General features: G+C 48.2%; 1 protein-coding gene across 1 annotated transcript in view; it reads left to right on the top strand.

Moving 5' to 3' along the window:
* The window catches only part of LOC142577993 (monocarboxylate transporter 9-like), a 96,043-nt gene extending 80,896 nt beyond the window's left edge, over positions 1 to 15,147 (top strand). The window contains exons 3-4 of the mRNA XM_075687419.1: positions 2,981 to 3,862; positions 14,074 to 15,147. Coding sequence (XP_075543534.1) covers positions 2,981 to 3,862; positions 14,074 to 14,264 — 1,073 coding nt within the window. The 3' untranslated portion in view covers positions 14,265 to 15,147. The remainder of the gene's footprint in view (positions 1 to 2,980; positions 3,863 to 14,073) is intronic.
* Positions 15,148 to 15,785: the final 638 nt, after the last annotated feature.

Genomic DNA, 15,785 nt, shown 5'->3' with positions numbered 1-15,785 from the left:
AAAGACTTTTTGTACTGGGCTATTCTTCGTAAACGTAGTATGTTTCACAGAACTCGCTGTCTGTAGGTTTCCAGACACGCATCACAACAAAGTGCTTTAGAATACGGGCCCCAGTAGTGTGGAGCTCCAAAGAGCTTTGCGGATGTTAGCGTTTCAGAACGCTAAGACGGTGGCGTCGAACAGCCTGCAACGGTGGCAGGGGCGTTGGTAGTGTCGTTGATGGTGGTAGTGGCAGTCTTTAATAATGTTGGGTTGCGTAATCCGAGAGACGTTTACCAGGCAGCACCCACAGCATAGGTTGTGGGCGAGGCGCAGCCACAATGATGCGGTAGTGTGAAATCAAGACCTGCCGCAGGACCTCGTAGATGTCCGGGCCTGTAGAAGTCGGAGCTCCTAAAGTGGTCAGACCACCTGGCAGCTCGGTACTTGCGTGGAAATAGCGCAAGTGTTGGTCACTCACGATGTAAATGTAGATGTGATGCTCGAGCTGAAGCAGCCAGATTACAGAGCTGCTCCTGTAAAACTTCGGTAGGCCAAGAATCCGCGGAAGGTGTGAGCACAGAACAACGGAAAGCTTGCATGCTGCTGCTTGCGGTGAAATCTCGACTGCCGATAGCATCAGGCTTGCGGTGGTTGCTGAAGGCATCGCAGAGGTTGTGCTTGTGGCGTCGCCGTGCCTGCAAGAATGGAATTTGCTCCTATCCAGAGCCGGTGGGAAGGCCTCTGAGTCGGTGATGAGTCAGGTCCTCGCGAACGAAAAGCGGACAGCCTGCGGAAACGTCCAAGGAATGAGAGCACCGGGCCGTAGAATATCAGAAAGCGCTTACGCTTGGCCCAGTGAATTCCTTGGAAAGAGTCGTCGCGCAGCTGCCTTTACGCGGGGGAGTATAGGCTCACGGACCGAGTAGAGGTTTGATGCTGGGCCGGCGCGTGCTGGCGATTGGCACGGGTGGACGCAGGTGATATGACAGGACAAGACGGGGGGTGACGCGATGGTTCAGATTGCGAGAATTCTTGTGACGGAGCGCCAGCTGGAGGAGACTCAGCGCTCAAGGTGATGTAGCGAGCAAGGACGGCTTCCCGCGAGTCCTCGTAGAACTCCGGGCCGGGGTGCAACAACTGGAGCCTGTAACGCAGCCTGAGCCTGGAACCTTGTTTAAAAGTGGCTGTCCAGCTGGAGGAAACAGATGTACAGCATGTCGATGCAGCATGGCGAACCAGCATGCCGAACTGCGTGATGCCACGTCACCCCTGCTTTGGTAGAGGCGGTGCGCAGACGCCGGCATGGCATAACTTGGCCGTCCATGTCACAAAATTGTGAGAGGCAGGGAGAAGTAGCCGCCGTAGCCTAGGTTTATGTAGGCCGGCCAACCATGGTGGCGCGAGATTGCGGGCGCGGCAGATGCCGTGGCCGCTCAGGTCGAGCGCTCTAGCATGTTCTCGTCTCGTGCTACCTGCACGTGAGCCGCCTTCTTCTTCACCGGCTCTGGAGGCGATAGTCGCGCCCCTACAATTGTCAATATGAGCGAATGGCCCGACCGAACAGACGAACGAACGAGCGAGCAAGCAAGCGACAGTCCCCTCCCCCAACTTGCCGCCCATCCCCACAATTCGGTTGCCCGAGAGCACGCTCCCTTTCCTTCGGCACCTTCCCTCGCCTTCCAGGAATTCCCTCGTGGCAATTGTGCGGAGCTAACACGTCCGCTACCTGCTCTCCTTGGTGTGTCCGCGTTAGCGCTGTCAGCGTTCGACGGAACGCTCGCCTGCGTCGGTGGTGTATTTTTCGCGGATAAGAATTCGTTATTGGTTCTCGTTCGAGCGTCGTCCACGATGGACGGGCCACCACCGAGCGGCTAGCAAGACGTGCGACGAACGAGTGAGCTACAGCCTGCCCTCCTCCTCTCTCCGGTTTCTCCCGGCCACTCTCTTGTCGATAGCACGCTTCCTTTCCCTCACCTTCCCGCGAAGAACGATCGAGGGAGCTAACAAGTGACAGTGCGCCTCCCCTTCTTTCCGACCGTTCCCTGGAAATCAGTTACTATAGATAGAGATCATAGGCGACGGGGTTTCCCTCCCTTTCACTTTTCCCCTAAGCCCTACTTTGGGACTCGGTTTCCCGAGAGCACGCGCTCTTTCCCTTGGCGTGTCGCCTCACCTCGCTTCGCCAAAGTTCGACCAGCGTCGTACCAATAGATCTTTCCACAAATGTGCGCGCCCCGTCCGTTCCGGCCGCAAGGCTGTACGGGAAATCGGAGCGCCGGCCACTGCGGCCCGCCGGAGACTCGCCTGGTCGTTTCGCCCGCAGCGTGAGAAGCGCGCGCGGCCCGGCGCTCCCTTCTCCCACAATGCCTCATCTGGTGGTTAAACGCATGGACACAGACAGACAGACAGACAGACAGACAGACAGACAGACAGACAGATAGATAGATAGATAGATAGATAGATAGATAGATAGATAGATAGATAGGTAGATAGATAGATAGATAGATAGATAGATAGATAGATAGATAGATAGATAGATAGATAGATAGATAGATAGATAGATAGATAGATAGATAGATAGATAGATAGTACCGAAAAGTGCGTGAAACACTTAAAGAATGCTAACATATTAAAGTTACGCAGAAATGATCGAACATGGTTGTCCAAGTAAGCGTTGCTCCAATGTCTTGGCCGTCTCTCGTCGCCATCAAGCGAGCAGCTTTACGTGCTGCGTGACTTTTCACTGATCGATGGACCGTACCATTTACACCCATCTCTGTAGCGCTACCCAATGTGCCAACCGAGCGCGCCGGTGTAATATGTACACCCCTGATGAGCGTTCACATTCATTAAAGTATACCACTTGTCCTGAACATATGGTTAGGCAAGTCACGCTGCCGTTGTTTTGGCAGAGCAATCCACTTGTTTGCCTACAGCTGCCAAGCTACACTGTGCTATATTGAAAGTAGCCCCTTAATGCTTTCCTTTATCATTTCAGGTTTAGGATTCGGAGCCAGTCTGACATGCTTCGCCATCTACACGATGATCTACTTCGAAAAGTACATGGCCACAGCCACCGCTCTGAAGTACGCCGCCTGGTCAGCCTCAGGCCTAGTGGGTCCATCGATCGTCTCTTTACTCGCTAACTACTACGGGCTTCGTGGAACTCTCCTCATAGTTGGAGCTATCATGTTGAACGGCCTACCCCTAATAATATTGCTCAAACAGCCTCGGCCCCTGAAGCTCTGCTGCTTGCCGAGTAACTCCAAGCCAAAACCAAGCTTATCATTGCCTTCTAAGGAGCACGTTTCCACGGTAGAGGGACAAAATTCAGAGCAGCTCTCGTCAGCGATACCTAAAGCAGCGGTTTCTGCGCTGCCACAGGGCATCGAGAGGCTCGGTTTGACAGCGAAAGGCGTGGCGGCGTTATTCCACACGCCGGAATTCTTTGTCTTTCTTGCCGTGTACGCGGTGTTTGACTGGACTGGCTCGCTTCATGCTACTACTTCGGTGGACTACGGACGTGACAAGGGAGCCTCGCTGGAGAGAGCCAAGTATGTGCTTACTTGCAACGCCTTCGGTCAGATCATAGGCAGAACTGTGCTGAGCTTCACCTCGGACAGAATACCGTTCAGCCACTGCCCTCTGGCCGCCGCCTGCCTCTTAGCGTCTTGTCTGTCGTTCGTCGCTTGTTCGCTTGCCTCGTCATTCACCTCATTCATGGCTCTCAACGGGCTGCTAGGCGTTAGCCAGGGATACGTGACGTGCATAAGGAGCGTACTGATCAGTCAGTACCTAGGCATTCAACGACTGCCAGCGTTCTTCGCATTCCTGGGCACCTTCCTCATTCCAATTGCGCTCGCTGGTGCAACTATCCTGGGTAAGACACATCCGACTGGTGCGCCATTTTGCAATTCTTGTGAACCAGTATTTTTAGCCTCATATTGTTAAAGTAATTGGAGAATGAGACACAGAAAGGCAATAGTAGTGAATACACGAAGCGGTCGCTTCGAAAATGCCAAAGTAAGAAGGGAGAACTTTGATTGTCACTTTAGCATACACTAAAGAGGATGAATGCGAAAGCCTGCGCGCTCGCGAGACATTCATGCCAATTTTCATTCGAATTCATTACTTCCAATTACGTGTTATCTACCACCAAAGTTCGAGGCTCCGCCTTCTACCAAAGGTCGTGACCTCGAGTGCCGTAATTAAATGTATCTTAATTAACTGTGCCTTTTTTTTATTGAAATGAATATTAGGAGAGGTTGGCCCCTTTATGGTGGCACCGGCTACTCCTTGTCGCTTGGCAAAGGAAACAAATTTGCGTAAAAAGGGAGAATAGCGGCACAAAATATGGCACTCAGTAGAACACTGGATGAATAAAAAATATACAGTCCAACTGTACATGAGTCGCAAAATTCTGTGCGTTAGGTCAGTCCACGTACGCATATATAAAGTCAGATATTTTGAACAGCCAAAACACACAACACATGTAATGCGCTGCAAGTACAGAACAGAATTATACATATTGCGTAAAAATTGCGATCACCACATAAACCAATTATGAACCACGAACAACGTTTGTGTTACTCATTTTTGTTTGTGTTTGTGTTACTGTGCCTTAATTAAATTCGCCTTAGATAACACCAAAAGTAGTGTGTTCGACTCTCGACCTTCACGATGTCATTTAGAGTCCAACTTGGAGATATGGCCGGTTCACCCATATCTCCAAGTGGATTTGACTCCCACCAAAAGTCGCGGGTTCGAGTGCCTTCATTAACTTTATCTTAATTAACTGTACCTTAATTCACTTCGCTTTATTTACACTAAAGGTAGTGGATTCGCCTGTCGACCTTGGCGATGTCATTGGAATCTAAATTATCTCCATGTTGGATCGTGGGTGCGAGTGCATTGATTACCTTCGCCTTAATTAACACCAAAGGTCGTGAGTTGGGCTAACAACTTTCGTAATGTCAATTGAAATCCAACTTGGAGATATGGCCGGTTCCCCATATCTCCAAGTGATTTCCGCTCCCACCGAATGTCGAAGGTTCGACTCCAACCAGAGGTCGTGGGTTCTAATTTTGTCTTAATTAACTGTACCTTAATTCACTTCGCTTTAATAATTTTGTCTTAATTAACTGTACCTTAATTCACTTCGCTTTAATTAACACTAAAGATAGTCGATCCGCCTCTCGACCTTCGCGATGTCATTGAAATTTAACTTATCTCAATGTTGGATCGTGGATTCGAGTGCCTTGATTAACTTCGCCTTAATTAACACCAAAGGTCGCCAGTTCAGCTCACAACTTTCGCAATGTCAATTGGAATCCAACTTGGAGGAGGAGGAGGAGGAGAAACATTTATTAAAAAGAAAGGACAAGCAGGTGTCTTTCTGCTTGTGCGGGAGGCGCCCTTAGTCCAGGGCGCCTCCCGCACAAGCAGAAAGACACCTGGTTCGGCTCTCACCAAATGTCGAGGGTTCGCCTCCCACCAGAGGTCGTGGGTTCTGATTTTGTCCTAGTTAACTGCACCTTAATTGACTTCCCTTTAATTAACACTAAAGGTAGTGGATTCGCCTATCGATCTTCACGATGTCATTGGAATCTCACTTGAATAGGTCGGCTCGCCCATATCTCGATGTTGGATCATGGGTTCGAGTGTGTTAACTGCGCCTTAATTAACACCAAACGTCGTGGGTTCGACTCACAAACTTTGCAATGTCAATTGGAATCTAATTTGGAGAGATGGCCTTTTCGTCAATATCTTAAAGGGACACTAAAGTGAAACAATAAATCAGTTTAGACTAATGAAGCATTGTTTGAGAACCCTGCCGACAGTCATATACAAAATATATTTTGATTATTAGATGAGAAAATGAAGGTCCAAGTATCAGTATTTGAATTTTGTGCCGAAACCGCAGCGCCGGTACGTCAGCATGACGTCAGGGATTCTCAAGTGTGTTTTCGCATTTGGGCTACGTTGGCTGAGTAAAGGTTCCCGAAACTTGCCATGTTTAATATTTGGTTCCTTTAGAACACAATGTAGTCAATCTGTACCGCTGTATATAATTAGTAGGCCCTAGAAGGCGTCATCAAAATCCAAGACGTCACAGCCACCAGTTGCGAGAACTTCAAGTAGGTGTCAGCACCCGTATTTCGTTGTTGCGCTTTTCCTTGCTTACCAAACGTCTTATCGGTGTAAGAATAGTGTTTTTGGTGTTGTAGAAAGGTAATTTACTGATGCAGAAGAAATAATTGTTCACTTTAGTGTCCCTTTAAGTGTGTTCGAAATAAATTTAAGAGTATCTTTAAAGAAAAACTACAGTATCTAAGTGCGTGATAGACTATCACAACACGCTCCATTTGAATAAACATAATCAAGTCTGTATTTCACCATGTCTGAGGTCAAAAGTCCGACAGAAGTCATAAGTGAAGCATTAGAGCTCCTTTAGGTGACCCGTTCTCCCATCAATCGAACTAGGCATCTTTCTTCTCGGTTGGAGTACACTGGCCAACCAATCCACGATCATATCGCTCCAGCAAATCATCTCTCTACATCTGCATAAAATCAGACATCTAATGTTGTCGACTGCGGCCTTCACCCAGACGTTTTTAGAGAAAGCTAGAGTCGTGAGTCTCCGGGGCATCCACCAAGTCATTGCCTGCGTTTTGTTGTCCCGAACGTTCTGGTGTGTGGTTGCAGCATCACTGTCAATGGTCGAACCACGCACGAGCAGACGAGAACACTATGGAGCTTCTGCGGCCCTAAAGCCATCAGTTGATTTGGCGGACACGCCCTCCCAAGTGCGTATAGCGTTGCAAACAGTTGCTTTTGTTGTATTCGAGGCACGCAGTAAAGACACTTCAATACTTTTTATGGGAACCAAACGCGGCTCCTCAGAAGCATTAACATCTCCAGGTTGAGTTTGAGCAAGGTGCAAATGATCCAGCCTACTATCTTTAATTTCCAGGAGATACTCAGTTGTAACTTTAGTCTCCTCAGCAAGGTTGGTCCATGGTAGCTCGGACTCATGTACGGACCGGTCATCGTCAGCGCTGGGCTCTCGCAACGCTGATTGACATGCGCAGGCAATATGCACCTTGCTCCGTGAGCAAACATCTTTGGAAAGAACGGTATCTTTGCCTACGATGGCGTCATTGTAAGTTATCTTCACGTGAGACACTTTCTGCTTGCCAAGGCTTGGCGCTATGTCGGAGAGAGCTTTCCGGTAGCATTTGCACTGCTGTATTTCACCCCCAGCAGTGGAGCTTGTCCCTTCGGAACAAGCATCCGTGAATGCTGGATCTATGCATTTGATGGGAAGGTGCACTTTTCGAAGCTCTTCTAGGCGTGTTTTTCCAGCGAATCGTTCAGCCAACCACTTCTCGCGCCCCCTCTCAGCTTTCTCGCATATTATCAACCATGGCTCTAGAACCCCCTTGTCCAAGTCTGCCTCATGCGAGCCTAACCGCTGAACCACAGTGACTAAGTTCATCAAACTCACCTTCGGACGTTTCTTTTCCAAATTCCAGACAACGAACCGTTTTGTCCTGTCGTGGACGCCAATTCTGATAAAGTTCTTTCAATTAATCGTTGCGGAGACATATCCTCGGCGCATGAAGTGACAAAGTCGTTCATTACCACACCGCAAGCCATTCATTAAAGAAAATCTAGCACAAAGAGAAAGTAAAAACTCTACCAATTAATCAAACACACAAAAAAAGAATTGAGTCTCCGAAGAAAGTATCAAAGTCAGAAGGGGCCTACAGTGTCATGGTCGGCAGTGGAACTGCGAAATGAACTAGAGGCAGCGACGGAGGGAGCGCTCGGAGCGTAGAAGTGGTGCTGAAGACAGGCGCTGTTGAAGAAAAATCCTGATCACTCTCAGGCGAACAATCGGGATGCAGTGATGCAGATGCAAGTCTAGTTGCGACGTTGGGAACATGGGCAGGGGGCCTTGGCACGGTAGAGGTCTCAACGCCGGACACCAAGTCCAACGGCTTCACCTCTGCTCTCGGTGTATGGGGTTCATTTCTCCCACGTGGATCGGCACTTTCCTATGTGCGATCAGGAGAACGCGTTGCACCACGCCTCAGGAAGGTCGCCCTGGTCTAGTAGAAGGCACGAAGCACCGACTTCTCTCGTGCGCCTGGAGCATTGGTGAACTCCTTCCTCCACGCAGGCTTGTTGTTCCACGTCTCCCCGTTTCTTTTTCTTCTTTTTTCTCCCAGCTGGCAATAGTCAACTTTTCGAGAGGCAGCATAGGCGTCTGTGCAGCGCGAGTCCTACGAGACTTTAATAATGAAAACACTGTTGAACTTGTATGGGTCCCTGCCCATTCGGGGAATCAAGGGAATGAGGAGGCGCACTGGGTAGCCCGAGGTCTAATCAACCGGGAGATGTGCCCCTCAGACTCGGATCCCATGGATGAGGCACCGACGACATACCATGAAATAACAAACTATTACAAGCAAAAAAGGCGAATCTATCCGCCTCCAAACGCAAGCCTCACGCGAGCGCAAGCCTCGATCCTGCGTCGAATCCAAACTAAATCGTTCCCCAGCCCACATTGGCTAGCCATAATTACCAACGGGCAATGGAACGCAATATGTCAAAACTGCACAAATCAAACATTGGCTACCCAAAATCACATTCTTTGGGGGTGCGAGGGCTTACCCCCTCCCAGGTCGCTCCTGCCAGCTCCCTCACAACAGACGTGGGAAGAGCTGCTCAGAACGCCGGACGAAAATGTACAAAAAGCCCTCGTTGCCTGGGCCGGAAGGGTCGCTCCTCGTGAGGGGCCTTTCTAGGACTCGGGCCTGCCAGATCATAACTGAGCAGAGTCTCAATAAAGTTGTTACCGCCACCACCACCTTCGGCGCGCTCGTGCCCTCGCTGCAGCATCTCTTCGTCGCCTTCGCATGGCTGATCCACTCCGATCACGGCGTTCCCGCACTTGACACATCACACCCACCAAAGGTCATGTGTTCGACTCCCTATGTATTTTGACGCCAGAGCGCCGGATAACGGATTTTTAAGGGGTAAGCCTTTGGTGGTTCATGAGCGTCCGGCCGAAATCCGTGGCGGATGCAGGAAAGCGGTGATCACCGACGAGGGGAGCAAGGAGAGGAGGCGTCATGCCAGTAGAGCTGTGCGAGTGGGTGCGTGGGAGAGCGCTGACATGCGCGGGGGGGGGGGGGGGGGGGAGGGTATACGCGCACATTGGCGACAAACCTTGCAGATACATGGCTGTGACTGCATCCCATGCTCACGGCCACGGCGGCGTCCGTTCGCAGAACAGTTCAAACGACAGCTACAAAGGCATTCGTAGATAGGATTCCGCCTGTCGCAGCTTAGCTCAGCAAAGTGCGCATATATTTTCGTCCCGTGAGCCGTCTAATACTTTCGCCTTAAAAGTAAATCTAGTGCGACGGTTTTGTGGAGCCATATACAAGGTGAAACCAGAATTTCCGCTATCTAACCTACGACAGAAGCGAGCTGGTAAACTCGGCATAACCGAATAACATGCAGAAGAAAGAGCGGAACTGTTACGACATGCAGCATTGTGTTCGAAATAAACATTTACTTATTTTCCTAAGTACTGAGGCGGATGTCAACGTTATCAAGTAAAACGTAGAAAGGCAATGGGGTAAATATGAACCCTACTGGTGCTATTTACCCAACTTATTTTTAGCCGAATTGTGTACTACATAAAATTTCTGGGTAATCATTCTTTCTCGTGTGAACACTGTGAAAAGACCTACGCACCTCCGTGTTATTACATGACAGATGCAATGCGATTGTACCTTGGGGATTCCATAATCGATGATCCTGCCCCACCCCGCTCATTACTTTCGCGTTGAATGCGACTAAATATTTGACTCAAACACAATGTGTGGTGATTGCTGCGAAGGCTAGACGTATATTTAATTCGGATTAGTTTCCTGAGAGTGCGCTTAATGTTTTGGTAATTACAACAATATAAAACAAAAAACAGCCAATGAAGCCAGTGAAAGCTTGTGTGCTTGCTTCCTATGATTGTAACTGCAACGAATTGTCAAGCCCCTCGGCTCGCCTGTTTGGTATGGTTGCAAATAACGAAAATGAAGCCCATCACTTCTCCGTATTCTTCTCGCCCGTTGCGTAGCGGTGGCAACGACTTCGGCAGCGTTGGCACCACGAGGTGGCGCCACTGCGCTGGTCTACGTGTTCTTGTTGTCGTTGCTTATAGTGTGCGCAAAATTTTGCACAGGGAAGTCAAACCAACTAGTCCGCCTTTCAGTCTTATTGCGGCATAATAGTCTATCGGCTGGCTGAGCGCTCCTGATTTCAGGTAGCGCGTGGCGCCTGCGGTTGATAGGACATTCCGCGTTCGCCGACTTGGTTGTGAGCGGTGCTGGCTGACACTCCCAGTGCTAATCTCGTACACATACACAAATACCAAAAAAATAAAAGCTCAACCAAGTGTAGAGGCTACAGAAGAAAAGGTCGACGTACGTGATTGCTCGAGTGATTCGATGATTGCGTAATCAATATATTTATTTATTCTGTCTCTGTCTCTTTTTCACATTCGTTATTAACTTAGTTAGTACCATATTCGTATCGTATTTCACGCGCAATTACGTCGACCTTGGGTACCTTAGCGTCGACACTTGGCTCCTGCTTTCTTTTTTATGCGAAGCATATTACTAGAGCTCAACCCAGCTCCTCAGGCGCGGCGGTGTCGCCTTCAAGGCTGACCACGTGACACCGTGACGTCACGACAGAGGAGAAACGGGGCTCCAACTCGCGCCGTCGCTCGCGGCGTCGCGGCGGTATATAAGCAGCTGCGCTTGTTTCTAGGTGGCTTTGGCTCAACTCTTGCAAGGTGGGCTGGGTGGGAATCGAACCAGGGTCTCCGGAGTGTGAGACGGAGACCGTTGTTGCTACCACTGAGCCACGAGTACGATGCTTCAAAGCGGTACAAAAGCGCCTCTAGTGAATGCGGTGTTGCCTTAGAAACGAGCTGTTTCTAAGGCTCAGGCGTGCGTCGCTTGCTCAGGCGCACATTTCGTTGCCGCGCCGAACGCTGCGTTGCTCGACGCTCACCGCGTCCAATGCGGGGCGCGTAGTCGCTGCGCCGTAGCCCATTGTCTTACACCCCTTGGCGGGTCGACGGGAACGCTGTCGCGTTCCACTCTTGAAGGCGAAGCAGAGTAACGCATGAGTTGTTTCTTCGTCTAGCCGAACCAAATATAGCCAAGCAACAGCAGTTCACCAGGCTAAACAGTGGTTCAACAACTAAAATAAAGACTAGTATGCTTCGCATCCTGGGCTTAACCTTAGCTAAGCCACAGCCATTTTTTTTAAATGGTTACAACATATCCAGGTGCCAGACAAGCCAAACCCGTGTGATGTCAGCATATAATGCCTTGTCATCCAAAACGCACAAACCTGGCGCCCGCTGCGAAAAGGCGTGGCAAGCGGGAACATCCGGGATAGCCCGCGTGCACATGTAAGTTAGCGCATACTCGGCAGATGGTACTAGTAGTAAACTATCGCGCACTCTTAAGACTAATTATGCTCCTTCTTCTATTATATCGTTAGTTGCTGACTACTGCTACGAGTTCATAGCATCGAGAGGTATCATATTGTTACGTTGAGATGTCGAAAAGGGTTTATATACTATATTTACACTGCCAGGGCAAATAGTACTACAAGAACAAAGATGGTGGTTTTGCTTTGTTTTCCATTTATGATGGCGGTCCGGGCCACAGCTCGTCCTCTTTCTCGTCTGCTGTACAACTTCTTCGCCCGCAAGATAGGTGGCTCATAATTAAAATTAACTAAATAATGGGATTTTACGTGTCAAAACCATGATCTGATTATGAGGCACGCCGTAGTGAGGGACTCCGGTATAATCTGGACCCCCAGGGTTTCTTTACCGTGCCCCTAAATCTAAGTACACGGGTGTTTTCGCGTATTGAAGTGGCTGATAATAATATGATACCATTTTAATGTTCATACGACATCTACATGTAACTTAACCGAGAGGTTTCTCTCTGGAAGTCGTTACAAGATAGCCAGATCCCAGATACGCCAAGCCCATGTGAAATCAGCAAAGAAGGCCTTGTCTTCACAAATGTTTACCAGAGGATGGCCTCCGCGCTAGCTTGCTTGTGAAAACACTGCACGAATAATGCGGAAGATGTGAGTTGGGCTACCACCTGTGGCAAGTTGTCTTTTCATCCACTTTCATTTCCATTTTAAATTAAATTATGGGGTTTAACGTGCCAAAACCACTTTCTGACTATGAGGCACGCCGATTTACATATTACTTATTAGTATATTTCACTTAAAGATAGCAATTGATTTCCTGTATTCTTTCTCGAGCTTCATTGACCGTTTCACATGATTTTCAGCAACGAAAAGTTTAACCAATCGATTCCCCTTCCAAACGAGCGACGCGGTTCTAGAATCTTTTCGGCAGCGCGACGATTCCCCGCTTCCTTGGCCTGACGATTCGTCTCTTCTCCACAATTGACTGCGTCCTATAATGAGATGACCGCCTTATTCAGACGGCGAATCACTCGACAAAGCGACCAGCGCCCACCTAGCAAAGGACCAGGATATTGCCGCGTTGTCTCATCACGCTTGGATAATTGACTGTGCCCGCATCCCCCTGGTCCTTTCGCTTATGGTGGCTCTGGGTGAGGCTATAAAGCATAACGTCTGCGCATTCGTGCGTCGATTCTTGAAGTCGCGAAGATGTCACAATAAGGACGTCAGGGTAAATAAAAAGTAAATGAATAAATATCTGGACATAATTGCTCATTGCGATATTTTTTTTCAATGTAAAAACACTTTCGCTGTTTTCAGGTTGATATTTATTGTACTGCACTTTTATGTTTGCTCTATATACGCTAAGAGACGACTAACACATCTTCAAATATTCACATAGTTGCTTACGTTGATGCATACACTCAGTGCGTAGATCAAACTTTTGTAAAGTAGTATAAGAAAAGAAATTCTGCTGTTCTTCGCGATGCTGGAAACAACGAAGTTTATTTGGTACAGTCCATGAAGCAGGCAAAATTGTCAAGCGTAACGTCGCTGGGAAAGTTCGCGCAGCCTACAGACTATGTGTTGCTTGCCAGTGTCTGCTGTTCTAATTTTTGCAGGTACTTTTGCGTTGCGTCTAAAGCGCGTACCTGTGCCACAAAGTCTGTGTGCTCAAAGGAAAGTTCCACTAGTGCCATCCTCTAACTTCCCCCACCCCCCTTGCCGCAGGACTTTTACGAATTTTTAGAGCTCACAGGTTGGCAGGTATGCATGTGGTACACAAATTTACCATCACCAATCACTAGACTTTCACTACCTAGCTAAACGTAGCATCATGGCCAATAATGATGCACGCACTATTTAACCATGTAGTGCACAAACACCATCCACGTCAACTACTGTGGAAATCAACTGCTCGAATCAGCGAAAAAAGCTGGCCTTCTGGCAAACCAGACACTATGGAACTTGTATTATCCAAGCTGTGACGACAATGCTATCATTGCATTGTATGCTATCAATGTCGCAGTCTTCTACAAGTACTGAGAACGTTATTGCTTCAAGACACGCTGACAACTCGTTCAAACCTTCATCCATTAGTATATTTGTTTCAGATCGCTGTACTTCCCTAGCACATTTATAACTCGTCGACATTTTAAGCTTCTTTATTATGTTATGAGTTGACCCGTATAAAATTCGCTGAAATTCATATCAAATTCGAAAACAGCACATGTTCGACCTCCTATCTCGTAGGGGCATGTTGCTATCATGTATGTTTTCAGTGATAAAAAACATTCTATGATCTGCTTGTTCACGACATATAAAACTTCATAGCAGGTGAGATAGCCAATCTAGAAAGCCGAGAGCGTCTTCTGTGGCAAACTGTTACATCTTGAAGTCCGAGTGTTGCCGCTAACTGGCTAACCCCAGTCAAATAGAAAAATGGCGCGAAGAAATATACTGCAGTAAAGCACGGCAATCTCTTGTTCTGGTGTTTTTCACCTGCATTTTCTCTTCTGTTTTTTTTTCTATCTTTGTACAATCCTGCAGGATTTTTTAGGGACACGCTGGGCTCGTACGACAACATTTACCTCGTCCTTGGAGCAGCAAACCTCTTGGCGGCTGTCCTGCTCTTTGTTCTGGCCTGTCGAGACAGCTGTCGCCGAAGCACATGGCGCCTGAAACCGAACCCTGCTCCGTCGTCGAACGGTTCTCCAAAGGAACCCGTAGCGTTACGCTGAGCAGAAGGCAAATTACGAAGCGACACCAGGGGACAAGAAATATGCCGGAACGCCAACCTTCGATGCAGCGCCGCAACATTGTAGCGTCAAATTGAATACTGGGGTATTGCATGCCAAGGCCACGATGTTGTTGTCAGGCACGCCATAGTGGGAACTTTCTTGGCAACCTTGGGTTGTTTTAGAGCGCGCCTGAATCTATGTGCACGAGCGTCTTTGCATTTCGTCCCAATCGAAGTGCGGCCGCCGCGGCCGAGAATAAACCTGTGTGTGATCACGCCCTCAGCAGCACGACTTCGTATAGCCACTAAGCTACCGCGGCGGTTTAGCTATGTAGCCTATCGCTAAGACAATGCTTCGTGCGAATCCGTGCAGTGAGCGCCAAAGGGAAGTCTGAAAAAATGTATTTGTTAAACATCATTGAAGGTATTTACAGTGGAGAGCAAAAGCTTGAGGACCAGAGGTGCTTCTAAATTTTTTTTCTTCGCCGCCTAGAAATAAGAGGTGGAATCAAGTGGTACTGCCTACATCCGCCTGCTTGACCAGCGTAATGCATTAAGACGCAGTTTCACGTTGCACGAATGTACTAGAAGAATGTTATTTTTATTCGTTTATTTTTTTACTGATGACGTGGCTTCTAGACTTTCGCTCTCGACTGTACATGTGTGGCAAACACGTCGCCTTCTGCGCTTGTCAAACAATAGTTCAAGAAAGGCTGATGCCATTCAATGTTATTGTCTTAATATATATGAAAACGGTGATGTTTGCGTGGGGTAGAACTCTCGTTATGCTGGCACGCCATCTGAGAAGATTTTTGTATATGTATATACAGGGTGTTTCACGTAACCTGAACCAAGAATTTTAAAGTGGTTAACCGAAGCTGGGTGAAACCAACGACATACGGTTTGCCGTCATGTGGCGCTACTCAGAGTATCTTTTTATATATTCCACTTAATTAGTTAATTAACTGAGATGAATTATTCAAACTTTAATATTCCCTTCAGTGCCGAATCAGTTTCTTTTTGTTATAGAAGGGATCCACAAACGACGGGTCCATTTTTTTGTGGCAGCGCACATGCTGCGTGGTTGCTTTTTTTTTTTCGGCGTTTAACAAATTCCCGCGAAATATGAAATAGAACCACGTGACTGTGTTCATGCGCTTTCGTATTGCAGCGCCCTCAACCATGCTTCGAGCGAAAGAACCGTGCCCGCAGACAGTGGCGAAGTGAGCGGCCGCCGCTCCAGGTATCGGCTTCACAGGGCGTCAGCAACTTCCGCGGCGGCCATAGAGTTTCTCACTACATAACCTAGAGGGAAATCTGGCGCTGCTGCGCTGTGGTATGCATGGGAATGCCGGTATATTGTGACTTCGGATTGGCATCGTTCTCGGATAGACGGAACACCTTGAAGACACGCTTGGCAAGTACCATTCCGTCTGTCACAATGATTCATTTTCTACTAAAACAGCACGTGAAAAGCTGTTTTAGCTTTATTATTACGCGAAAACGTGTTTTGTTTAACTAT

Source organism: Dermacentor variabilis, chromosome 4, assembly GCF_050947875.1.
Source record: "Dermacentor variabilis isolate Ectoservices chromosome 4, ASM5094787v1, whole genome shotgun sequence".
NCBI classification, from domain to species: Eukaryota; Metazoa; Arthropoda; class Arachnida; order Ixodida; family Ixodidae; genus Dermacentor; species Dermacentor variabilis.
The sequence above is the reverse complement of the archived record's forward strand: the minus strand, read 5'-3'. Positions and strand labels throughout refer to the sequence as shown.